The 27,953-nt window shown below is 38.8% G+C and overlaps 2 protein-coding genes across 6 annotated transcripts; both read left to right on the top strand.

The window, feature by feature from the left end:
- Positions 1-411: 411 nt before the first annotated feature.
- Positions 412-27,403, top strand: Doa_0 (probable serine/threonine-protein kinase dyrk2). Of its 5 annotated transcripts, none has more exons than XM_011187678.3 (12): positions 10,852-15,120; positions 17,620-17,971; positions 19,658-21,616; positions 24,022-24,097; positions 24,849-24,915; positions 25,030-25,143; positions 25,209-25,299; positions 25,363-25,533; positions 25,983-26,152; positions 26,230-26,343; positions 26,415-26,623; positions 26,779-27,403. In XM_011187678.3, the coding sequence occupies exons 1-12, from the start codon at positions 14,687-14,689 to the stop codon at positions 26,910-26,912; spliced, it is 3,891 nt and encodes a 1,296-aa protein (XP_011185980.1). In that variant the 5' UTR covers positions 10,852-14,686; the 3' UTR covers positions 26,913-27,403. The 5 variants fall into 5 exon arrangements, with proteins under 5 accessions (XP_011185978.2, XP_011185979.2, XP_011185980.1 ...); XM_029041760.2 differs by having other exon boundaries at positions 10,858-15,120; positions 26,433-26,623; XM_054225134.1 differs by lacking the exon at positions 10,852-15,120 and adding an exon at positions 15,155-15,324.
- LOC114804238 (uncharacterized) lies at positions 4,109-5,971 on the top strand. Its single transcript, XM_029041686.2, has one exon. The coding sequence runs from the start codon at positions 4,109-4,111 to the stop codon at positions 5,969-5,971; it is 1,863 nt and encodes a 620-aa protein (XP_028897519.1).
- Positions 27,404-27,953: the final 550 nt, after the last annotated feature.

Here is a 27,953-nt window from a genome sequence, read left to right as displayed (position 1 = left end):
TCATTGATGCCTCCAAATATTTTGCTTGCATTTACTGATTAGTTTGCAATTTGCAGCGGTTGCTGTTTCAATTCATTCTCTACAATTCGTAAAATAGTCGTGCCATTGACGTCTTCGATAGCGTACCACCGTTTTGGCATTCTCCACATTTCGTTGCAAATGTATTATCAGCGTTCTCTCAATATTGATTTCATTCGGCGACTAGAAAAAATCGTCGAACAACAGCGAAATGTTTTCCAATCAGCGAGGTCCTCGTCGGAAAAAAACACGCTCTCGTTTCGCAAAACAATCAAACGCTGCCGCAACAATTTCGATTTGGTTGTAGAGTGTGATTATTTGTTTGATAAGTTTTTGGGCAACTGGATAACGGATGAGTATTTCTTTGAGCATGATAATGATTACCTCGTAAGTGTGTTAATGAAATCGCTCGGGTATAAACTAATGTCATACAATTTGAATCATTAATGAACTAATGCATGATTCTGCATGATTTAAACAGAGCATTATTTAGCACACACGTCACGTCCATTGTTTCAAAATTCTGACACATGTCTTACCTAGCGACCAAATTGTATCACTTGGCGATATCACAAAAAAAAGGAAAAGCAAAAGGATACCACATTTTGTCAGGCCGTATTTAAATTCGGTCTATTTAGTGAATGTTATGTACTTGAAGAAGTAATGCGGAATATCAGCTGTGTCAATCCTCAACCTACTTATCGCTCTCTGCTCTGAGACATTTTGCTTGCTCACTTTCTTTAAGAGAAACTCCCGTAAGAGCGCGTCAAATCGTAATTATAGGAGAATTGTTCGTTTATTTTCATGTATTTGTCTATTTCGATATTTTCGCTCGCTTCCAAAACAATGCGCGCGCAACACACTTTTTCTACGGCACCAACACCATCACCGTCGAAACATTTTCGAAATCGAAGGAGATGTGACTTCTAAAGTTCCGACATGCATATGCATATATAGAACTACAAGTATATATAACTTGAACTCGAAAGATATTTTTGTAGGTGAGATTTATCTTGATCGACTTATTTCGAATAATTTTTTGTTGTTTTTTTTTTTGTTGAAAGTGAGCAGATGTTGGCTTCTTTCGGACGACTGATGTTTGCGCTGCTTATACTCATTACAGTCCGAAAAACTAAATCAGAAGAAAACCAAAATTATCATTAGACGGTTGTGTGCGCGCGACAAAAGTCAGATAAAAAACTTTTCCAAATTAAAATCTCCTCTTATTCTTAGTATATTACGGATTTATGTAAAATTGTGCTGGCGCTACGGTGACTGCGGCAGTGGAAGTATTATTAAAACCATATACAATTCACGAATATACCCATACGAATTGTACGTGATACTTGGTTCAGTGTTTGTTGAAGTGCAGTTGAATTAGACAACAAATGAAAATAAACATGCTCATATACATAGTTAGTTTCCAAACAACCAGTGTTGCAAATAGCCTTTTCTATTTATTTGCCTTTTAATGGCTACACAATGAAATCAATATGAAAATAAAAAATAGAACGTTTCCTTTGTGTCGGTTATCCCAAATTGGTGACATAACTTTGTGCACGGTACAGAGCAGAATATAAGTTGTGAGAAAAGTGAATTATACATTTTTAAGATAAAAATACAACGGCAAAAAACGGGACGAGTAACAAATAAAAGTAAAATGGCAGAAGTTGACAGCCAGAGGGTTATATATGTACATATGTGAACGAAACGAAGGAGCCAAAAATGAATAGGAAACAGTGAAACTTATCTGTGTATTTTTAAATTAAATTCAATGTGTTTGTCTGTTAATGGGCTCCGACAGATCCATTAAATTGCGTGTTTTTTCGCAAAATTTGTTTATTTCTAATCGGTATTTGATCACAATTTTGTGTCGGTCTTTTGATCTGTTAAATAGGGCGTTCCTGAATATTAACAACAACAGCAAAGAAGAATTCAAAAAATCTAACTAATTTAAAAATACAAAAGCCGATAATTTCGCTAAATTTACTTTCTGTTCTCCAACTTCCAACAGGAGTAGCATATAGATATGTATGTATGTGTATATGTATATATATATATACTCCGCATTTATTTCGCACTCCGGCGAACACCCAACACCGTCGCCTTTGCATCTCGACGACACCGAAACGTAACTTTTCCGAAAATCGCTGTACTTTGGTCCCTTTGGTTCGAGGGAACCATTCCGCCTTTTGTGCGTATTTACCTATTCCAACACATACATACATAGTTGATGTGTGTGACTTACCCCTCACCACCACTCTGCATTGATTCACGCACTGCACGTGTGATGTTGCTGTTGTGCCGCACAGATCAGCACAGAACAACGGCGATCAACCGTCTCTGTGGCAACACTATACAATCGTTGACTTCAGCTTTCGCAGAGACCGCAACTCAATTGAGTGTTTATTGCCTTGTTTGCCATTGGTTACATTTGTTGTTGTGATTATTTTTAGAATCTTCTATTTTCAGTAAATACGCCTGAAAATTAACAGAAAAAAGGAAAAACACCAGTTTTCCAATACCATTTCGTGTGTACATCTACATACAAACAAGCACATACCCATTTACCCAGCAGTCCAATCAACTAGTTACAAACTATAAACTTTGTAGAAAGAATCTAAAGAAAGACCTAAATTCACTCTGAAGTTGGAAATCAGAGAGGGACTTCATTCTAGTTGGTAACTATATATACATACCATATATATATGTCTATATACATATATGTACACTCGATTATATGTGAGCGTTAATAAACATTTACGATTTGCATTTCGTTTCCGGTGCAGAAAAATTCAACAATTGCGGATATTCGAAATTTAAGAAAAATACCCATTATCAAAATTGTGAAATTAAAATGCCGTTTAACATTAACTTTAGTGACCGTGACCTATTTCTGCCTACAAACCAAAACGGAACAGTTGAAGTTCTGAAATGTGTCAAATGCATTCGTGAGCTTGTAGTGCAAAAGGCCTAACCGACAATAAAAGCGAATGAAATATTCGTGATGTCAGGAAAAACACACGAGTATAATTTACACAAATATAATAAAATCAACGTCACACTTACCGCATATGCTTGTATAGATTCTTGCCCGACGATTTTAGTTTTGATATATCTTTAAGTTGTCCATGAACTTTTACAATACGAATATACTTAATGTACGCGATAGGAAGTTGCTGAAAATTATGCAGAAATGCATTGAAATGCTGTCTACTGCAGAAGTAGAGGGGACTTGGCTTATAATTTTTACATTATTCTGTTGAATTTCACCCCAATAATGGGGAATTGCTCTGTTCGCAAGAGCAATGTTGTTAGTTGATGCTTTGTTCAATAATTCTAAACTCATTGGATAAAGACTGCCGCCAATGACGTCATATTCTACATACTCGAGTATGTACATTGATGGATGGCAAAATAAACCTTCATTGCTCGGTCAATTTGACCCCGAGAGAGAGCAAGAAAAGCCGCGCCAAGAAATTGACGCGATTGTAAAAATTCGGTGAGAGATTTGGGAGATCGGATGGATGCTAATCTCAAATATACAATGTCTGCCAAAAATACCAATAGATTAATGATACCTCGGTCTTTGTAGAGGTGCGTGGAAGCTGAAATAAACAAGTAACTGTTCGAATTGTGTACTTAATGTCCCTCGGATCGATTTGGTCACTTTCACATTGCATTTGAAACGCATTTCGCAGTAATTGAAAAGCTTTATTCGCTCGGTCAGACCATTAGTGATATTCGTCGTGAGGTTCAAGCACGTCAAAAAGTCGTGTGAAGGCGCTCATCGCTATTTGGCGTTGAGTAATCATTAATTTTTGTGTGCGTTTTTTTAGCAATTAAACTATAGTTTTACCATCAAATATTTCCAATTCTGAATTAAATCTGTGTGCTAAAATAAAAGTAAATCATAGTAATTTTCGAAACTATTAACCACAAGAAGTGTAACATTGAACGACGTACGTAAAAGCCACACTGCACGACCTCAATTGCAAGATAATTTAAGTGCCAACAAAAACCGACAAAATAAAATAAAATAAAATCGAATTGTTACGAGAAAGACTAATAGCAGTTTAACGTCGCAGTTATGTCCAACGAATTTAGCGAATTGATCGCCCTTAGTTGCCCCGATCTGAACGCGAACAATGCCAGTATTGTTGGGGGTGGTGGCGGTGGCCAAGTTCACATTATCGACTCCTCACGCCGTTTGAGTGTAAAGCAGATGACGGCGACTGAATTCGCAGCTATACGCTCTGCTGCCTCAGATGAAATAAAAGCTGCCCTTGTAAATGTAGCTGCCACGCAGTCGGTATCTTCGCCTGCTACGCCAGCTGTTGTCAACAAACTCGACTTATTGACGCTTAATACTGGTTGCAAATATCCAAGTGACAATACAACACCTCCCGAGATACTGAGCACAAATAAATCTGTAGCGGATATACCAAAGCCGCGATCACCACCAACCGATGGATTTATAATTTCATCATCTCAGTTGCCCAGCACCTATGAACATAGTGTGTTGCTCACAAGAGAGGAACATATACCGCTCTCGCCGGCCCCTCTGGAAGGTATGACCTCCTTGCCGAATGTGTTCGACAAACAAGTAGATGAGGAGTTTTTGTCGATTGTCGGTGGTAGCGGAGCAAACGTAGGTAATGTGCTTAGCTCTAAAACTAAAGCGGATTCGCCAAAACCACAATTGGAGCTTAATTCAGAAGATAATTTATCGAAAGGTCGTGGTGCGGTTTATGACGAGTACGAGTCAAGCAAACGTTCCACTTCCAAGTCGTCTACAGACGAGTATGAAACCCCACAGAACCAACATAAGATATCCGATTCCATCGAATTACTGCGTATGCACCGTTGCCAGCGTGGTTTAGATGCTGTTGCACGAGAAGTACAACCGGAATGTTCATTGTCGCCAGTTTCTCCTGATGGACCTTCTATTATCTCAATTTCATCGCCGCGTTCACACCACGTACGAAGTCCGGCGCCAGACCGTCTACATAGTTCGAGTTTGAGCAGCATTGGCTCGGCGCTATCAGCATCGGCCAGTGTGTCTGTATCAGTAAATGCTAGCAAAAATACAAGCAGGCGGGGCAGTGCCGTTAGTACAGCCGAAGAAGTTGCCACAACTTTACCAGCAGTGGTGCAGCCACTTTCTACTTTTCCTCTCTCAAAAACTACTTCAACGCCGAATATGGAGCGTCGCAGAAGTAGTTTGTCTGCTCTCTTTCCAGGACCTTCGCCCCTGGTGGCACCAGAGCCTGTGTTGCATACTAACCCATTATTGCCGAAGAACAATCTGGCTATAGTTGAGACTCTCCCACTAGATGAAGATACTTCCAAGCGAGATATACCTGCCGGTAAAATGGTTCATCGGACTAAAACTCCACCACCTGTCGGTGTTAAATTAGGGGTCAATTTGAAAAAAGTGTCTCCGCCGAGGTCTCAAATCGGAATCAAAAAGAATGAGGCACCAATGTTGGGAGTAGTGTTGCGACGCGTCGAAAAGAAACCTGTGCAACAGAAGAGTATTCTCGATGACGACAAGCCACTCTATCACTTTTCCATTGTGCGTAGCGAGAAGAAGGATCAAAAGCCGGTGACAGTAGCTCCGAAGCCAAAGCCGAAGCCTGCAATTGGTCTACAAAAGTCAGCTACTACAGTAGCAGTACCGCCAAAACCAAATCCGGGTGGCATTCTAACAGGTCCACAAGGAAGGACAGATACTGGCTTACGTCCTGCACATCCGGTGGTGCAACGTCCGCCGCAGAACCAACGTCCTCAACTTGGTGTGCCAATTACTATTCAAAAGATCGAAGGCGATAAAATCATTATTATTAAGAAGTTTGTTATACCAAAGAACGGTAAAATACCGGAGCAGTATCTCAAGGTTGGTTGGTCGTTCGTTTTGCATTTGATTTTGGTGTATGTGTTGGCATTTTGAGTTGTGTCGTTCATGCAATGTATCTGTCACGTACGTGATCGTTTCAAGGTCAATGTTCAGCTGTTTTTCTGTGATGTCACAATGTTGAATGTTGCAAGGCATACACAAGTGTCTTCAGAACATCCAATTTAGAATATAATATTTTGTTTAATTTTTTGGCAAACTTTGTAGTCGGGGGAGAATTTATACATGCGTTGTTAAGTAGTGTGCAATTGATATTGAGATGATAGTGAAATCTAAACTAAATAAATGTGGTCATAACAGATTCTATAACTTCAGTATACATCATAAATATTATAACATTGCGAAGCTTTTTTAATCAATTTGTTTCGATCATCCTCCTAAACAAATGAGTGAAAATGTTAAGCGCTCATCCATCGAAACCAATAACGAATCAAAAACAATAACATCAAGTACAATAGAACACTCAAATAGCAGCTATGAATCACCACCACCGCTATCCATTCCTACAAAAGCAACAGTGAAATCTGTGATTACTTCGTCTGTGTTTGAAGCGGAAGAGATCGACGCTAATGGCGATAATCATCAAGGCGTATCCAAAGCAATAGAATCTCATTCTTCTTTTAAGGTGTGCACTTCAGATCCAACAGATCCAATGGTGCCCGTCACGGTCGCCACGTTTGGCGAATCGACGTCAAACAACACGAATAAACCCTCGGCGTCAGAGCAAGTGTATCATTTTGTACCGCCCCAAATTGCGACGGTATTATCTTCAAGTAAGACCGAAACTAGGTCCGGTTTATGTTCGCCAGCTTCTTCTCCTTTGGTTGGTCGGAAGACTACTGGTCGACCACCAGTGACTGCGAGTCCAAAATCTACGCCGCCAGTAGGTCGTAAAAATTACCATTTGTCGTATAATACAGTTACTGGCACTATATCATCACAAATTTCAATACCTGCTGTACCGCCTTACATGATGTCGGCTATAGGATCAAGTCCGGCTTCATCATTGTCGCTATCTTCTTCAACATCCTCACCATCGTCGTCGCCACCACCGCCTGTTCCCGTGAGAGCACCCAAATACAGTTCTAGCGGGAACGTGACAATATCGTTACAAATGAGCCAAAAAGATGAAACTAGTGTCCAGGCAAAAGCTGCAATTCATCGGCGCGGCTGCAAGCCTTTTAATGGGTCGCCCCGCAGTGAAACAGATTTGTCATTGCCAAAAAACGACAACGTCTGTATTGGTAGTGCCGTTTTACGTCTACCAGAGCTCACCTCCGTCTCGGCCAAGCCTGAACTTGAGATTGATTTAGATAGATTGGTTGCGCAACAGAAAGAATTGGAGAAGCAGACAGCAGCTGTTAAATTAGACGCAAATATTTATGATGCAGAAATCGAAATGATGAATCAATATCTGAAAAGTCTACCCGACTACACAGAATTGGACAAAAAATTGCATAAGGAGTTTCAGGAGTGCGAGGACTTGTACGACCGTTTGAAGCGACGGCAGGCGCCAGTTTCAAACTCAAATTCTCGCAAAAGTGTCATATTATCCTCACCAATGGAGTCACAGGCTTCAAGCCGTCCAAATATATCTGCTCATAACCTGACGAAGTCCTCATCCGTAAATTTCGGTAATTCCCCTTCAGTGGAAAGTCCACAATCAACCAACCTCACGAACCGCTCTCGCTTGGCATATCCTTCCATATTCTCTACAGGAGGACAGCAGCATCATGCGCCAAAATTGCAACGTAGTACTTCTAGTAACAGTATGCCATATTCGAATTCGCCGCAATTTGTCTGCATTCAGGAAATGGTAACACCGCAATGTACCCCGTTGTCGATGGAGCAGAAGAACTCAACTTCCAACGGATCCAACCTTTCACTTAACAAGCAATTAATGAACGATTTTTGGACAGAAAATTTAATGTCGTCACAGAAACGTCAAACTCCGAAGCGGTCCATATGGAACTATGAAAAAATTTGCGCACCTACAGTGAGCACGGTGGGCGCTGCAGGGGCACCACTTAAGGTGGATGCCCAGACTGCTAAGAAGTTGGCCATATTCGATCCGACGGTTGCGGAAGCGGCGCAAAAGGAACTCCATAAGCCAAATAAACTTCAGAAGAATGCATCTTTATCGCACTTGGATATGAAAGTGCGGCAGGCTGTTACTAAAGAAGAACTTTATAAGCTAATGTGCAATGATAATTCTCTCACAGTTCCACTGGCGCCTCCAAGTTTTGTCAGCAAACTACCTGTAAAGATCAATGTCGCCCAACCACCATCCCCACAGGTAAATTATCACCAGCTACAGCAGCCTGTGCAAATACAACAATATTCACAGCTGGCGCCATTAAATAAAAGTGTTTCACTGTCTCATGTGCCATCCGGGCTGATCTCAACTGCATCAAATTTCGGCACTGCCACGACACACACTCAAGTTGCTACAACCCCTGCGAAGAATCTGGTGCGTTCAACCAGTCGCACACACATACCCTCCTATATGAAACACTTGCCCGCATTGAGTCGTAGCAATTCCAATACAGCTATCATAATGCCCACGTTCACAGCAGACCAAATAAACCAGCCATCCGCGTTAATAAGCAATGCGACAACGACGTCGGCCACACCGACAACAGGAGGGGCGAATCCCGTGCGTGGTTTGCTCAAGAGTGCGTCGAGCTCGAGTGTTTTCGGCGTCGGCGTGATATATAAATATAGTCCGTTCTATATGCAGCGATCGGTCGGTGGTGATTCAGCCCAAACCGCTACGTTGCCACAGTCATCCGCTGCGGCTGCGTCGCGTGCGCCTGCTATGACAACTTCCTTGGTGGCTCCAAGTGAGAAACCGAAATCGGCCCTCAGTGACGAGCTGATGATACGCCAGAAACAAACGCAAGCACTGCTGCAAATGCACAAGCAGCAGGACAAAAAAGATCATCCACAATCCGAAGTTAAACATCCCCAGCACCCTACTCGACCCCAAAAGCAAATTGTAATAAGCAACATCGAAAAATCGGATTCTTCTAATGAGACGGTTAAAAAATCGAGACCGGCTCAGTTATGCTCAAAGACAGCGGATAATAGTGCTGTTGCCACACCGTCAGCATCTGATCGCAAATCGGAAAAGAGTAACAGTACAATCAGTACAAGTAGTGTTACAACAACAAATTGCTGCAGCACACATTTGCCACAACTATCGAAATTTACATCATCGTTTCACATACCATCTACAGAAGCAAAGGGAAGCCTCCTTACTCCAGGAAGGAAGCAAGCGCCTCGTAATGTGGGCGCCACACCCAGCAGCAGTGCAGCTATGTCAAGCGATGAGCAAGGCCTTAAAGTCACCAAGACTCAAAGCAGTGCCAATTTAGAATTGACAAAACGTCAAAAGGACGTCGACAATAAGGTTGAGAAGTGCTTGAACGAGTTGTCCAAATTGGGAAACATTGACAACAGCAACAAAGAAGCGAGTAACTTTGCTGCAGAATTGGTGACAACATCCACACCATCAAGCACCTTGGCTACTCCAACCGGCACAGGAAAACAATTTAGCGAAGACCAAAGCAACATCCTCAGAATGCAACAACATCAGCAACTGCCGCAGTTATCGAAGAAAAGCTTTCCCCTAGGCAAGTCAAGCTCAACCTCGCAAATACCGTTAGGTAGCAGTGGCTATCAGCGCTCCATTCTGCAGCCACAAAAGCAAATGCAAATGCAGTCGCTACTCCAGAATGAACAACAACCACTACAACAAGGTGATATGTTACGTCTAAGAAAACCGCAGGCATTGCATCAGCCACAGCCGGACAAACAAACAGTCACGCCTACACAGCAACATGCCTATCCTCAACAGAAGCGTCCATTTTTGAATTGGAACTCCTTTGCATGCTCAGCCATGAGCGGGACCACAGATCCGTTCTGGCAGCACCAGCAAACGCACAAGTTGCAGCACACCGCTTCGGCTTCAAATGTCGGAAAGAAGTTGATGCAACAAGCTGCCTTTCAACAGCAACAGCCACAGCCAGAGCAGCAACAGCAGCTGCTTCAGCCCAAAGCTGCAACTGGTTTAGCGAGTTTTTTGCAAAAGAACAATACCAACAAGGAGAATAAATATACCAACTTGCCGCAACAACAACATACGCAGTTTATGACTGGCTTTTTAACAGCTCAACAATCACAGCAACAACAGCAGAAACAGCAAACTAAGTACAATTTCATGTATGCGCAACCGCCTCAACATGAAGGCAATGCCTTGGCGCACTCGGCCTCTTTTTGTGCTGCTCAGCGACCGAACGGATTCCAGTTATTAGGTAGTAAGGCGCAGCAGCCGCCCAGCCAGTACTTTAATGTACCAAAGATGCAACAGCAACAACAACAATCACAGCCGATGCAACCCGAGTGTAAAGTATTGCCAAGCTTCGATTCTTATTTATATCCGAAACAGAGCAACTACTCACTCGGGAATATACAACACAAACTCTTCCGTCATCAACAGCAGCAGCAGCAGCAGAGGCAACAGCAGTCACAGAATGGTGGTGGTGGCGGTGGCTTTTCAACACAACACAATTCGCAAGCACAACAACAATTGCAACAGTCAGCAGGTGGCGCTTCGTATCACGCTTTTGGCTCTGCCAACGCCACTGCTGCTCCACATCAACCGAATCCCCTCACACAATCAGCCTCCACTTCGACCATGTGCTTCGACACGCACCGCCCGATGGCCCCGAACCATGGTCCCGGTGCTGGTTACCAGCATCAGCATCAGCAAGTGCTGTTGCAGCAGCAACAAAGTAATTCAGTTATTTTAAATCAATCACACAATCAAATGTCCAAATCCGCACTAGCACTACACTATATCGAGGTAGTTTCTCTCAATTTTTTTTATTAATTTTTCGTTTTGTTTCGTTTCTGTTTTTATTTCGTTTTTTCGTTTTTTTTTTTACTTCTGTTGACAGTTTGTTGTGGTCTTTGTTGCCAATGCTCATTGTGCGTCATACTAATTAATGTGCATACTCGTATCTGTATGTAAGCCGCTTTGCGATCTGCTGTTCTCCTAATTACTAACCCATCGCCGCATTTGCTGATTTCGGTTACACACACACACACACACACAAACACCGTTGCTTATGCCAATTACCCACAGACATTTTATTTTATTCAAAATTCAAATATGTTATAAATGGTGTGTGAATGATTGTCTGTGAATACGGGCTATATGGGTAGAAGAACACATACGCTACGTTATTACCGTTTGTAAGTACAATAATTTCTATAATTGATATTGTGGCGACCGACGTGTTTAGCATATGTAATAAGTGTTTTGTTAATTGTGCGCGGAATACAGTGAAATACAGTGAACCTGCGCATACAATGGAGCCGAAGAAGTATTTAAGAAGACCTCGATTCGCTTTAACGCTTTTGCTGTCATTAATATTCAATATTGCTCTCATATATTTCTTATTTTAACTGCTGTAAAAGTTCTTTTGGCGCACAAATTCTTGTTGTCGTTTTGATTTTCAATTTATTATTCCAAAGTGTGTACCTCTATACTGCATGCGGGTCATCAAAACTCTAATCGGTTGGATGGATTTCTAAGGGGACCAAATTTCTTAGTTTATTTTGATTTTCTCTCCGATTGTCCATGTAACATTTTCAATATATGTATTTTTGATATCGAAAAAATCGTAACCCTTTAAGACAAAAACTCATGTGCACCTTATTGTAAAATTCGCCAGACTTGCCTGCATACATATGTATGTATTTACATACCCATCTATTTGAGTACTAAGTATTAAGAAATAAACAAAAATAGTGCGATTACTCATCGCATTTCGTCCACCAACAGAATCCCATGTTAGTTAAAAACAAAATACGAAAATACAAAAAGAAAAATTTGCTTCAACTTGCGCACAAGTTACACTCGCAGACGATTTTCTCCAAATCAGCCTGCCGTGCCGATATACTAATACTCTTGCACGATTTTCGAAATGTTGTTTTCCTGAGACAAGCATGTTTATTGCAATAGTGAACTAGTGAATTAGATGCTTAATGAAAATTGTGTAAATATGTCATGGAAGAACCTCCTCTGCTCAGTTTTTATTCTTCCATTACTCTCTTCTTTGTATTTGCTGTTGGTCGGCGAAGCAGAGAAGCAAAGAGGAACCAGATGATCGTTCAGTTAAACAGCCAATGGCGTTGGTCTCGGCTTGGCCCCGAATACTACATAATTTAGCAGTTGGGCACGCAATCAATACCCCACACAGCACAGAAGTAAACAAAAACTGCTACTCTTTCAATGTCAATTTCCGCTCACCATTTCGCAGTGACGAATATACATATGTATGAATGGAGAAATAGGCATTTGTATGTGGTGGTATTACAGTTAACCGAGAAATAGATGCTGAGGTTTAGCAACTTCATTGACAAAATATTGGATTGAAGTTGGAAAAATACCTACTTGTACTACACCTAGTTCTATATTACTTAACGAAGAGTTATTGCTGCTGTCAAGAACTTACAAACTGTCAAGAAGTGTTTGACTTATAATTTAATTTTGCAATGCCCTCACTAATACGTTATATTACACCTTGTGGCTGTGTTTGGATTATAACTGATTTTCTGCGACTGTTTTGCATATACTTAGGCGCTGAATTAAATCGCTCATACGCCCTGTGTTTTGCAGCTAAATGCTGAAGTTTTCCCAATTACTTACAAATTAGTTGGAAATTAGTATGTGCCGAGTATGTCTCCGTTGCTAGGCTCTGACGTGATGATTCGGTAAATGATTAATCATAAATTATTGTAGAGTGTGAATAGTATTTTCATTTTCATTAAGATATGCATATGTACATTTCTAAATGTAGCGTTGGTTGGTTAGTTTCTCTTTACACGTCTCTCTTTATGTTGCGTTTGGAGTTCTCAGTCGCAAAATCTCATTAGATTTTGAAAATTTGCTTTCGAATGAGAAAAAATATTTTCGAACGGACTCTCTTGATCTCCCAAGAGAATATAATTTTCGAAAATAACATCTTGATGTTTTCGAAAACTTTTCAACAACTACGCTAGAGTAGACAACGTCAACTTTGGCGCATCAGCCAAAAAACTGTAGTGCGGCAATAGCTTCGTGAATTATAGATCGATGTGTACGAGCTTTGCAGCCAATGGCCGAACTGAGTGTTCGTGGCCATTTCGAATAATGTGTTTTGAAAATTCTTATTGTTAGTGGTAAATGAGAGTCGACTGTGGCGGGTGTAGTTTTATTAATAATCGTGGTGTCGACTGGATTGTAATCGTTAAGAAAATAAGAATCAATTATAAGAAAAACAAAAATACGAACGAATATTTAGAATTCTTGATTCCTGATTCGAGCGATTGCAATAACTTCGCGTTTTCATTTTGAAAATACACGAAATGGTAGCCTTTTCAGCGAAATTCAAAGAATGTGCAAAAAAAGGAAATTTTTAAATTTAATTAAATTTAAATTTTTTTTTTATATGTAATTGTAAAATAAACGAAAAAGCGCTAAGCACTCGCTAGATACGAGCATAATAACCCATTGCTGTATTAAAAATAAAAAGTGTTACATACAAATCAATGAAAACAATTTAAAGCAAAACATGATAAATTCATTGCAAACAGTATTGACGCAAAAGCGCTACAAAAACGGAACCATTAACTTCAAGAATAGTCACACCAACAAAAACAACAGCAGCATCTAACACAAGAGCCGTCTGAAGGAAATAATTCGAAAAGTTTGTCTGTCAGCGTCGCCATACACTATTATATGCAAGTACACAGACCCATACAAACCTACGAACGTACCCAAGTACATATGAAGAGCAATTTTTGCCAAGAGCAAAAGCCAAGGAGTGACCTAACGGCTAAACGAACATTGGCAATAGGAAATATTCTTAGACATGCAGCTATTTTTGGCAAAGCTAATTTTTTCTACAGCATAACATCAAAGATTTATTATTATTTACCTATCCCGACCGCCCAGTGAAGATAGGCAAATCACACTAACGAGCTGCCTCTCCATTGAACTCAATAATGGTTTTTGTAATTTCTCGTCTTCAATTATTATTTGATTTGATAATACCGTTTTAATAATTAAATTAAATAAAAACTCGTACAGATATTATTCGCTTATTTTTTCATAAAAATAACTTCGGTCTATTTTGTGAACCAAAATAGAACTTCCTCATTTCCATAAGGTCAAATTGAAATGTGCTTCTGTGTGTAGATTAAACAGGCGTGTGCTACGCAATGAAAAATATATAAACACGCGAAAGTGGAATGTAAACAAAACGTAGAGGCAAAGATCATTTCGAAATAAGAACTTAAATTGAACGCTTCCACTCTTTTACTAGCCAATACGCACCCCACCTATGCATTTCTCTTCGTAGCAATCACTTGGTAACAATTATTTGAGGATTGGTATTTTCATTGGTGATGGTTTGAAAATGTTGTGAAATATCCCGGAAATTGGACTGTTCGCTAAACATCAAATATAACGGATTAAATAGTGCTTTTACATATTTTTTTTTTTACTTTTTTGGAAAATAAAGCGAATTCAATGTGAGTTTATTGATTTAAAATAAAACGGGCACGGGGAAAGGTGAAAGGTGAAAATAACAAAACTAAACTATCTGCAACCAAAAGCACTTTGAAGTGGTAGCAATCGTTTCGCAGTGGAATAACGGTAGTATAAGCAATAAAATAATATAAATTGAACAAAAGTAAAGAATGGCCACAACATTCTTGAATCGATTTCATCGCGAAAAAAGTGAACGTCAGGGGCTGGTGGCGGCAGATAACAATGTCAACAGCAAATCGAAGAAGAAAGACAAAGATAGTGGCAGCGGCGGAAAAGCTGCTGATGACACAAATGGCGTTGGGATCATGTCTCCCACGCCAACAGATATGCCGAACTCGGAGACAGCAACACCATTGCCACCTCCAACATCTGAGGCGACAATTACTGCGACAACAACAACTGCAGCAACAACGTCGCAGCAGCAGCCATCTCGTCAACAGCGCCGCTACATACGCAGCGCCACAGCGGCGAGTGTAACACAGCTCTTGTCGGAAAGCTATAGCAGTCTCTTACAAAGATTCCGTCGTCATCCGAGCGAACGACCCGATAAAAGCCAAAATCAGCAGCACCAAAAACGAAATCGGTAATTTTCTGTACGGAAAGTGCAATGCAAATAATACAAAATAATAATCATTACAAAAATGCCATCGCCGTTCATTACGGTCGCGTTCGGGCGTCTGATCGCCATTGCTGGTGTCTAGCGCCGTTAGTGCGTTATTGTCGTGGGGCGAGCGTGCTCACGCATGCTAGTATATCTGACTCGTGCGACCAGCATTTACGCGCAGAAGTACATTTGTGCAACATCGTGTCGTCGTGTGATTGTCGACCTTATTTCAGAGTTAATACGGAAAACGCGTTATGTAAATTCTGATCGTTTGTAATTTGGATAAATCTTTTTTCGTTCGATTCATACTTAATTAGAAACCTCATAAAAAAACTACATGTCCATGATGAAATGTTTTCCACTCTGAACTTCAAGTTTTTGTTACCTCGTTTAGGGTGCTAAAGATATTTAATCATGCTTTGTTTTCATTCCATATTTTTTAATATATAATGAAAATATTTAGAAGATCATATATTTAAAATATATAGAAGATCAGCTCACAGCATTACCTGTGTACACACATACATATGTATGTATATATTAAGTATTGTAATCTGGTTGTCCATTTGATATAATTGCAAAATTATTGCGTGATAATTTCGAGACTTTCAACTTTGCGCGTTGAAGTGATCCTTTAAAAATAGCACTTTTCGTTTACACACTTATACCATCCCTCTCTCTAAATATGTATATCTCTCTCTTTCTCTTAATTGTTAGAGCGAATAATGTCGAAAGCTTTCGAAAGCAACCCCACGAAGAACTCACATCTATATCTACTTCATAGTCACCTCTGTTTATTATTTCTGTTTACGTTTAAACTATAATTTCTTTTCCTTCTGCCAGAGTGTTAAATTATGTATCAGACGATGCGTCGGTTGTTCGTGACGAGTCTTTTTTCCTCACAGTCCAAGTTATGGTTTACAGCATGAGTTTTAAAATCAAATCAAATTGTGCGTTTTGTTGCATGTTAATTCAAGGTGCGTTGTTTAATGATAAAATATATTTCTTGATTCACCAAACACCAACGAGGAAAATAGCGTGTGCGGCTGTCATTTATATTTACTTATGTACCATATACATATGTAAATTTACCTGCACATAACAAAGTGTTTCCTTGTCATGACTTTGGTAATTTGCGCGTGCATATCCGATGCTCTTAACTCTGACGCATGCGGAATTAATTAAGCTACGCAGCACTCTATATTTCCTGGTCAGATCACTCTTTCTTTTATTGTATGCTAAATTTCATGCAGAAATCACATTTTGTTTACATAAACATAAATGTCATTTCTGCTCGACAAATGAATAAATTCCGCAATAATTTCTCTTCCACATTCTTCCAGGAAAATCTAAACATTTTCTTTATTCTAATTACCTAATAGATTACGATCAACTTTGCTAGAAAGGCCTTGGTCATAACGGTGGTCCAAAATATAAATTTCGAAAAAAATATATTTTAAAAATATTATTCTGGTATTCGAAATATATTAAAAGAAAATGAAAATTCGTTCGATGATACAAAACTAATGTTCATAATTGAATGGTTTGGTACATTCCGAGTGTTTACGAACGCACTCCTTTTCACTTAAACACCATTAAGTATTTGAAAACAGGAACCAAAAGGACAGAAGCCATCGACGAGAGATTCTTTAGAAATTGCAAAATATGTGAATGTCAAATCGCTTTGAAACGCCCCCAGTTGTAGTGTCGTGAGATTTCTCATTCCTTCACTTGTACTTCCCAAACCAGCTGTATTTGTAGCAGGCACACACGATTTTCACATGATATTTTTATTTTTTTCACAACACACACACATTGATCGCACAAGTATAGTATATGCATACATACATATGCATGTATAGGTTAAATGGTGGATCGTGAAAAATGTGCTTGAGAATTTTCTTTCTGTGCCATTTGGTTCAGTTAATATTTGCGCTTACGGTGCGATGTATCCGTAGTCTAACTTCACGACTTTGTTCGATCATTTGCCTTTCGAAAGCGATAGGAAAACTTTGAAAGCAGTGTGCTTAACTGCAAATAATTTTCCAAATTCAAATGGAGTATACTATATAAAAGATTTTCTGAGAATATATGTGCCAATTATTAAGTGATCTATATAAATTTTAAATATTAAAGCGTTTTCAAATTGAAGGCGAATTAAAGTATGTGCATAGGTGTATATGTAATTTTGGAATGATTTTTATTACCTTCACCTAGATCTATGATCAATGTGCATAGATATTAGAAAATGCTCATATATATATGTATATATACGCGAAGCGATGCGATCTGTACGCGAAAATTTGTGCTAAGTGATCGTGTTGAGTGCGCTCGGAAGACTTATGGCGGCGGTGTCGTTTTCTGTGATGTTTGAATGAAAGACTTTGAATTTTGAATTCAAATATAAATATAAATATATAATAAACATATATGCAATACAACAAATATATCCCCCCAATTTTGTGTTGTATATCGCAGTGATATTAAAGGTGCTGCAAACGACGAACGTCGGGATACCAGTAAGACGCCAACAAACTTCGATAATAATAATTCAAAGTCGGTGAAAGATCGCGAAAGGCTGTTCGATAATTGTGAATCTGCTACCAACAATAACAAACACAGCAACGAGATGTCGGAGCGTCGACGTTATTATGGAGGAGGCGGAGCAGGGGGTGGCTATTATGCCGGTGGCGGTGGCACCAGTACAGGCCGCTATCAGAAAAGCGCAACTGCCGTGTCCGCACTGGATCGTTTACGGTCGAACTTGAGTCCCGTTACGTCATATTATAAGCCTCTAATGCGCAGCTTTGGGCGGCGTGCTGATGACGATGTTAGTATCTGCAATATGCTTAGTTGTATCTTGGAAATAGCAAGTCTTCGAATATTATTTCAAATGCGCCATCACTTGTATAAAATATTTGATTCGCCAAAAATAGTTCACTGACGATCCGAATTAGATGGCGTCTGCTGTTGATCAGCATTTAAATTTAATTCAAGTGATTCATTTATTTATTTTCTAAACGCCAAAGCTCAAACAAATATTTCCAATGTCTGCATGTCATTCATTGGATGTAATTACGAAATTTGCGAAAAACGCGTAATTTTTTACCTTTAGCACACGTTTATATGCCACCATTTGCCGAGATCGCACTGCGTATTTAAATACATGGTCAAGCAAAGTTTCCAAAACTTAATTTCAATCAAATAAATGTCTGAAAATACTCTTCCTTTCTGTGTAACTACACTTTGAATTATATAAATATGTAACTTTTGGTTTAATACGATCAATTAACTTATTGAGAAAGTAAAGAGACTGGAGCAGCATTACAGGAAAATTAAAGTCAAATATTTGTACTTCGAAAAATTCACATATAAATTTTCGACGAACTCTGTCGTCTTGTCGTACCTTTTGGTCTAAATATAAATACTATTTTTGAAATAAATGTTTATTCATAGCGTTTATTCAAGTGAATTTTATTTTTATTTTCAAATATTCTTGTTTTGATATTTTCTCGTTTTGATTTTAATTAGACTTTGTTCTTTCCGGTATATAGCCAGTCTCGTCGTGTATTTAGTGAACATTTTCCCGTAAATATTTTCAAATGTCTCAAATATTAACATTCATAGAACTTTTCATAAACAATTTACATATATTTATTAGAAATTCGGAGCGATTCAAGTAACCCGTGCAAGTATAATATGTGTTTGCACGCATGTCTTTTGCACAATTAGTGATCGATGCAGTGGAATTAGTTATCTTTAATCAAGCATTTTCCCCACATTTCTTTTTGTTTTCCTTCTCACGCACCGCTGCCCCCCGCATACGGTTGTGTGAGGAAGGATGCACAAATTCCTACCTACACACATATGGGGTGTATGCAACAATTTCGGTAAAAATTTTTACGTATGTAAGTATGGGTGGTTTAACAGAACAGCCTCCCCCCCTTACTGCGGTCTAAGGTGATGTGGCGCATGTCCGTTCGGTGCTTTACCCACACAAATTGATCGCATTCTTATTTCTGCCGTATGGTTTGTATTCAATGCATATGCATATGTAGCATAATGTGTGCGTATATCGTGAATATTATACATATATATTTTGAAGGTCGATTGGGGAACATTATATTGGCCGCGGCTGTTCTGAACTACAGAATACACGACATTTGTTCATGTGTACCTGTTGAGATGAGAAATTATGTTATTTTTACATACATACATACGTACATACATGCATACATATGTATATTCGCATACTTTCACTTGATGTGCTTTTCAATCCGAGGAAATTATGCGATGTACCGGCTAATCTAGTGTGATCTTAATTGAATTTATTGTATAATTCAAATATTCAAACATAAAAACATAATTTTTATTGTTGTACATAATGTTTAATAACATTCTAATTTTTGACGATCGCGATTGTTATTCTCACTTTGCTATTTCCAAAATACAAACGTAACGGTTTATTCCGAAATCAAAATAAAAAATAATAATTACTTCCTCCTCGCGTACATAGAGAAAAGACACTGACAAAGACAGAACTCCCACCGCTGGTGGCACCAGCAAACTTTCGGCCATATCCCGTCTCGAAAACAAATATTCGGATGTCTTAGATCGCCATAGGCATCACGAGGACGACCGCGACAAAACACTCGAGCCCGATGAAAACCGAAATCCTCTCTCCAAATCATCAACTTCGCATCAGTTGTTGGGTGCTGGGCGACCAAAGTTGTCATCAGGCTCCTTTAATGCAGTCGACCGAAAGGAACGTACGCCGTACCGCCTCGGACGAAATAAGACTAATCGGTATTTGGGTGATTCGAATGATAGCGGGTACATAACGAGTACGAATGGCAGTGCGCGTGGCGACCATACAACATTACTCGACGAAAATTATCCGCTAGACTATGGTGGAAGTAGATATCGACGGAATTATGAAGTGCCACGACACCATTTGGAAAACTATGAAGCGCTAAGAGCCGGTGGCGCAATGGGATATGCGCCAGGTTCTAGCCGTTCCGGCCGTGGAGCGGAATATGCCGCTGGCTATAACGCACGTAGCTACAGAAGTCGTGATGTGTACGATGATTATGGCAACGGCGCTGGTGGCGGAATCGGCGGCAGCAGTTCACGCAACAGACCTCGTGCTTACGGTCGAAATAAGACATCGGAAAATCTATTGGCATCCGCTACTGAAACTGTGCCTAGTGCACATTCTTCTTTCCGTCCAGACTACGAGGATTATGGGGTACCGAATTCTCGAAATCGGTTTGCTCATCGTCGCAAAGAAAATATCACACAACGTGTACCAACGCGCAGGGAAGAACTCACAGATGAAGATCGTGAGATACTCAACGATGAGCGGTCGTCTGCTGATAATGCCGCTATCTTGCTGCTTCTCAAAGAAGATAATCAGTATCTGGAAGCGCGTAAATTTGAAGAACGTATGCGTAAACGCAAGGAGCTTCAGGGACGTTTGTTACGTTATGCGCAAGAGGATGCGGCTGCCGCGGCAGCTGAGAAAGTTAAGTTGGAAAAAAATAGTGAGAAGGAAATCGAAACTAAAAAGACGGAGGCGAATAGTTCAAAACAAGAAATCAATGCCAACAATGGAGGGGAAGCATCAAATGCAATGTCTACTACACAGAAGACAACAAGCAATCTAAAAAAAGTAGCTAGTCCAATTATCGATAGTGATAGTTCTTCGGAAAGTAGCTCTGAAGAATCCGATAGCAGTAGTCAGGGAGATAAACCCGCAACCTCACCTACTACTAATTCGAATACTATAACTACAACAGCTCTTGCTAAAGACACAGAAGACAGTACTAAAGTCCCTACAACCACAAACCTCAGTACATCCAAAGAGTTAGCGTCTCAGTCAACCTATACTAGTACACCAAGCTCCACATCTTCTGCTGGCTCAAGTGTTACCGCACTACATGCAGATCGTAATAATAATGACCTCTCCAAGTACAGACCAACTGCTGGTTCCAGTTTCAAATCGAACGGCGGACTCATGCACTCTTCGAGCTCAGGGGCTTTGGCGTTTGGTGGCATTAGCGAACGTCTAGCCGCTGGACGTTCACAACGCTACCAGCCGGCTACATCTTCGCGCACTGCTGCGCTGTTGGCTGATTTAGATACCCTAGGCCCGACAGCAGACAGCAGCAGCAGTCGTTATCAGCAGTACAAGAATCCTCTAAACGATTCATACAAATCCTCATATCTCTTCGATCCATACTATTCATATGGCGGCGCTGGGGGATCTAGCGTTGCCAGTAGTCGTCGGACGGGGACAGCCGCTGGACTCTCATCGTCCACTTCAGCTTATCAACGCCAGCAGATCCATGCTTACCAACAGCATCAGCAGCAACAACTGCACCAATATCAACAACACCAACACATCTTGTCGAAGAGCGCCACAAGCGCGGCACTCTTCCAGAGATCGCGCATTCCAAAAACCCTCTCAGCCTTTGTAAGCGAATTGTTGATTGTAATTTGTGTGAATTGACATTCATTTAAACAGTTAGCATTTCAAGTTTTCTACTTTGTTGTTCTAAAGCTGTGGCTGTGGCTATGGCGTTCACATTCGCGTTGCTTGTTCGTGTGCCTGCTTGCTTGGCTGCTGCATAAAGCTGTAATTGCATTTATATATACATATGAATGTTGTTTGCTTGCTCCTGCCGCTGCTGTACCCACCAGTGTGCCCAAAGGGAGTAACTATTCCCATCGAAATAAAGAAAAAATAGTAAAACCTAAAAGTTAAGCATTTGGCATTGACAAGCCCGAAAAGCTCTTCTGCAGACACCACCCGTATCTCAAGTGATTTGATTTTTTTGATGAAACCTTTTTTAATACCATTAATTTCACAATTATTATGTCGTTTTTGTTGAAATTCTGTTGATTCTATGTGTATTTATGTGAGCATTTGCGGACTTATTCACGGTGCGTAACTGATTGTAGATGGAAAGTGTTTGAAAAATACTTCAATGTTAAAAAAAAAGAAAAATATTTTCCTACTTTAGTTGGCGCAAGAATACATTGAAGCAAACAAAATTGGTAGATCTATCTGAATATTTGCGAGAGTTGTTGTCTAAACCATATACCAAAATACACAACGCTAACACACTTTTAAGCATCGCCAAGATAAAGTTAACCTTGAAATTTGGCAAAATTTTTGGAAACACTTCCTGCCTCCTGCTATTGGCTAGTTAAAGTATTCGCATGTATTTGACTTGTGGAAAATATAATATCATATAATTTCAGAAACTCTATAATTAAGTAAATTAACAAATCTTACCATGTCGCATGCTATTTATATTTGTTGTCTGTTTTTATACGATTACAAAATTGTATTGTGGCACAGTGCCCAGAAAGGTGTGTATGTGTGGATGTATTTGTATATGTATTTGAAAAATCAAAAAAAAGCATATTTTAAATGAAAGTTATTCATAGGTATGTACGATATATATATTTGTATGTATGTAAGTGCATATGCAATTTAAATTATATTATATAGAATCCATCTAGTTATTTATGTTTATCATTTTTTTATATATATTAATTTAAAAAAAAATAAGTAATCAAAAGAGGATATTTATTTGAAAAAAAAGAATAAAAATATAAAATAATCTATCGGCCATACGATCTTGAAAAATAATAGTTATATATTTCTGAAAAGTACTTTTTAAATCTTTCTTATATATATATTATATCTGTATATTTTTATCATAGTTAGTCCTATACCAGATTGGCTTATATGCTAGAACTTCTTCGTATTATTTTCATTCAATCCACTTTGCAAAGATTTACTACTTTTTCAAACACTCTATAAACATTTATACATTTTCCGTTTTGTTTTCACTAAATCTAGATGATTTTTCGTGATAAGTTTGAGTTAATTTTGTTTTATTGTTTTTGTTGTGTTTGCATTAAAACTAACTTACGTTTCTTAACGTTGTAATATACATTAATATTTATACTAAACACATAGAATGAAAAATATGTTTTTTGTAATACAAAAAAAAAAAAAAAAAAAAAAAAACAATTAAAAAACACCAAATCAAAAATTTGTCCGAACTATTTTCTTACCGAAAAAACGATTCGTATTTTTCTCGTGTTTTTTTCTGATTATGATGATGATGATGATGATGAAAATCACTTGATGTTGATGATGATAATGATGATGACTTATTGATAATGATGAAATTCATGATGGATTGGTGGTGTTGACATATTTCCGGAAATGGCTTTGCTATATGCGCATTTTTAATATCGTCAATGATAATAATAATGATGATGATATCTAAACGATTGGAAAATGTGGTGTCAACGTGGGATGATGTATGTTCATTATGTAAAAATTTCTGTTCTATGATGATGGATATGATATTGTGCGCGTTGCTGCTTCGTGTCAACTGTATTGTTCTCAATGGTGGCAACGACATTCTGGTGGCGTGTGCGCTTATACATGTATGCCTCTGGCTGCGTGCGGGACGATGGATTTTTTCTTTTTTCTCTGTTTCTTTTTTCTTTTTCTCTCTTTCTCACATGTATGTTTATCCACGACTGAACCCTGTATCGTTTTGTGAATCGCCCAACCAATCAACCGACCGACCAATCGACCATGCAACTACTGCGGACCTCGCCTACTCTACCATACACCACCAACGTGCGCACAACTCGGCTTGAATCAACTAATCAACCTCGCCATCACAACAACATTGCCAACTGTCAACGGTCAACAACGCCACTGCCACCACCAACTAAAATCCACTGCCCAAATACTCGCTGACGTTACCAATAATCTGCTTCTGCCGAATATCGAACTTGGTGCATTCTGTTGCGATCGATCCGCTCACTTATCTCACTCACACACAGACAGCAAAGCCCGTCATACAAGATGATGCTGATGGCCACTTGATATATCACAACGGCGATATACTTCATCACAGATGTTCGTGGCAACTTTTTGTTTTCTTTCCTTTTTAATATTTCCTTTTTATATCTAATACATGAAAATACATAATTGCAAAGAAAACCTTACAAAGATACCCCAGCTAGAAGTATATTTACACAATGCAATTGCAGTCTTTAGAGATGATAGGACCGTAACAAAAATTAAAAAAAAAACATTATTTTAAAGAAATTCACTAACCACTCGTGAATTGGAATGTGTAATACTTTAAAATGATGTTTTGTATTTTTGACCATGCCAATATGTATAAATATGTATGTATTTATTGAAACGATTCCTTAGATGTTTAAACGCGTTTTTCGAATTGTTTACCATCCTTAATTAAATTTTTTAGTTCTGTTCTCTAAATAACATTCTATCGTTTACGCACGCACGCGATTTCCTTTTATTTATTACTTTTAATTTGAGACGGTCTCAAAAATTAATCGAAATACTTGCTTTTTTCCTATGTTCTAAGTTTTAATGTTTTTGTTTTTGTAAAATTAGCTCTCTATCGAACTTTCAATACTCAACGCGATCAGATTCATTAATTTTTATCGGCACTCAAATAAATTTAAAATTTAAATTTCTTTCGTAATGATAAAAGTCGAGCAGATATATCTTGACCACTTCAATTCAGTTTAGGTAGCGAGCAAAACTAAATAAGAAACTCAACAAATTTCTTCATCGCATTGAGGGCATTCGAAGTTCCACTTGATTTACAATGTTGTCCTTTTTTGCGAATTTTCAGATAAGATCATGGCTACTCTGGGCGAGGGTACGTTTGGACGTGTCGTGAAGGTCAAGGACATGGAGAGGTATGTTGAGGGAAAAGTTAAAAAAAAAATTAAAATTGCATTAAATATTTTATCGATATTGGAGGATATTTTTGAACTATTACTAACTAAATTAATTTTACAACAAAACATTAGGGACTTTTGCATGGCCTTGAAGATCATCAAAAACGTTGAGAAATATCGCGAAGCTGCGAAGTTGGAAATAAACGCGTTGGAAAAAATCGCTCAAAAGGATCCCCATTGCGACCAGTAAGGATAACTTGCAAACTTTGTCCCAACACATAGTTTAATGCGAATTGTTTGCCTCTTTACAGTTTGTGCGTGAAAATGATTGATTGGTTCGATTACCATGGCCACATGTGCATCGTTTTCGAGATGTTGGGTTTAAGTGTGTTCGATTTTTTGGTAAGCTTCATTTCATTAACTCTCTCTTTAAATCACATAATAAACTATTTAATTTATTTACAGCGCGAGAACAACTATGAACCATATCCATTGGAACAAGTACGGCACATGGCCTATCAATTATGCTATTCGGTGAAATTTTTGCACGACAATCGCTTAACGCACACTGATCTCAAACCTGAAAATATACTCTTCGTAGATTCGGAGTATACGACGCATTATAATCACAAAATAGTAAGTTTATAATGATCAAGTTTAATGTTTTTAACTATAGAAATGCACGAAACAAAATAACGATAATACGTAAGAGAGGTTTGTGTATTTCACGCTGTATATATGTAATAAGTAAAAAATCATCAAAAGTTGGGTGAGATTCTTCCACCTTCCCCAGTACTCTCAGTGATTTGGAGGATTTCCTGTGGAGGAAAGAAGGCCATTGGGCATCTTTTCTGACTGACTTGGTAACTTAACGCTATTGCTACTGAGTGATGTCGACTAGCCAATAAGCTTACTGCTGGCAATTTAAAATATACACAATAACAACCTTTGTATACTTAATATTATCGAGGCTTCCTTTGTTCGTTTTTCCTAAAGTAATATTGTGTACAACGCAAAAGTTGTTTGTTTAAATATATTTACTTATATGTGTATGTATATTTATATGAATTCTTATTTATTTTTAGAATCGCGAAGTGCGTCGCGTTAAAAACACCGATGTTCGCCTAATTGATTTCGGTTCGGCTACATTTGATCACGAACATCATAGCACAATTGTATCTACACGTCACTACCGTGCGCCGGAGGTTATTCTTGAGCTAGGCTGGTCGCAGCCCTGTGACGTCTGGTCTGTTGGGTACGTGCAACAGTCTATTACTAGTCTAAATTAAAGACAATTTTTACTGATTATGAAATTGTTTTTCTCTGTTACAGTTGTATTCTCTTCGAGCTGTACCTAGGCATAACACTCTTCCAAACGCATGACAATCGTGAGCATCTAGCGATGATGGAGCGGATCCTTGGTCAAATACCATATCGTATGGCACGGTAATGCAAAGCTAAACATCCTTACATATTTTTGCGAGCGGTCCACTTCATGAAATTCGATTAATGTATAGTAATCATTGTCATTACAGCAAAACAAAAACAAAATACTTTTATCACGGTAAGTTAGACTGGGATGAGAAATCTTCGGCTGGCCGTTATGTGCGCGATCATTGTAAGCCGCTGTTTAGATATCAAATGAGCGACACGGAAGATCACTGCGAACTTTTCGATCTGATCAAGAAAATGTTGGAGTATGAACCATCGCAACGCGTGACGTTAGGTGAGTAGGAGCACAAAATACTTATTTTAAAAAGAACTAAAAGCCCTATTAGAACACTTTGACAGATAACTAAACCAATTTGAAACAATTTAAGGAGAGATATACTCCCTGCCAACACAATCGTTAATTATTTCCTTACTTTTTTTCCTATTCAGGTGATGCGCTGCGCCATCCATTCTTCGACAAGCTCCCACCGCACCAACGCGTTGGTGAAATCGGCAATATAAAACAAGCGATTTCTTCGGGCAGCAGCAGCAGCCGCGAACGTTCGCATAGTTTGTCAAGATGAGATTTGGCGCGATTTGGTTATTGTTAATTAAAATTAGAACTGCAACAGCGAACGACACAGGAGTAGGAGAAGAACAATGGACAACCAGCGATATAAATATATAAATTCAATACAATGAACTAAATAGCATAAGTAATACAGAAGAACAAGCATTGGGATTAGGCGCGTGCCCGGCATATAACGGGTGATGATGACAACGGTGCAGCGCAACGACAACGATGCCATAGAAAACCCTAGGAAAGTAAAACCACACATCATCACAATCAATTGAATAGCTCAATCTAATTGGACTAAGTCCAGTCATCAGCAAGCATACGACAATTTGAATAGGCAGAAAACGTGAGAGGAGGAGAGCATAAATAGTTTAAGATACAACTCAGTACTAAATACTAGTAAAGCTACTTTTTATAAAAGTTTCTTGTAACTTGCGTAAAAGCGCGGAAAAGTGGTTTACACACACACACACACACACACACTCAAACACTAACACATTACTTACATTTTGCGAAAATGCCTTATTGAAACCATTGCGACATTTAATTCTTGTCATTTCCAATTCACTACTCATATACTTTGTATCGCCATAGAGACATACATTATGTGTGTATGCCTTTATATACTTACACACGTATATATTTTGTATTTAAATTAATTTGTAATTCCGTGAGAGTTTCAATGCGATTTGTTGGTGTTTTATTTACAAGATGTGCAAGATTTGTGTGTGTGCACAAGCGCGAATGCCCACAAAAAATGAACGCAAAAAGCTAATTAGCGATTATAACCAATATGAGTTAGAAAGTTTTTTACAGCTATTATTTTTATTTCTAATAAAACATGATACTTAAATGCATGCCTCAGCGTTTATTTGCCTTGCCACAACTGACGCACTTCCTCTATGTGGAGGATTTAACTATTGAATGTTGTACGCTTTTGATCGAAGAACCGAACACTTGCGAAACACATTTTTAAGAAATCCAACAAAATTTGTATTCATAAACAATCTGAAATTTCATCCAAGTTGGTTGGACATATTTGATGGGC

Source organism: Zeugodacus cucurbitae, chromosome 2, assembly GCF_028554725.1.
Source record: "Zeugodacus cucurbitae isolate PBARC_wt_2022May chromosome 2, idZeuCucr1.2, whole genome shotgun sequence".
In the NCBI taxonomy this organism is placed as follows: Eukaryota; Metazoa; Arthropoda; class Insecta; order Diptera; family Tephritidae; genus Zeugodacus; species Zeugodacus cucurbitae.
Note: the sequence above shows the minus strand (reverse complement) of the source record. Positions and strands in the feature narration are given on the sequence as shown.

Excerpts from the sequence above, each read along its gene's own strand:
- Doa_0 (XM_011187676.3), top strand. The coding sequence starts at position 6,321 with ATGAGTGAAAATGTTAAGCGCTCATCCATCGAAACCAATAACGAATCA. Across the intron at positions 24,098-24,848 it reads CGATATACTTCATCACAGAT|ATAAGATCATGGCTACTCTG; the intron begins GTTCGTGGCAAC and ends GCGAATTTTCAG. Across the intron at positions 26,344-26,414 it reads ATACCATATCGTATGGCACG|TAATCATTGTCATTACAGCA; the intron begins GTAATGCAAAGC and ends ATTAATGTATAG.
- LOC114804238 (XM_029041686.2), top strand. The coding sequence starts at position 4,109 with ATGTCCAACGAATTTAGCGAATTGATCGCCCTTAGTTGCCCCGATCTG.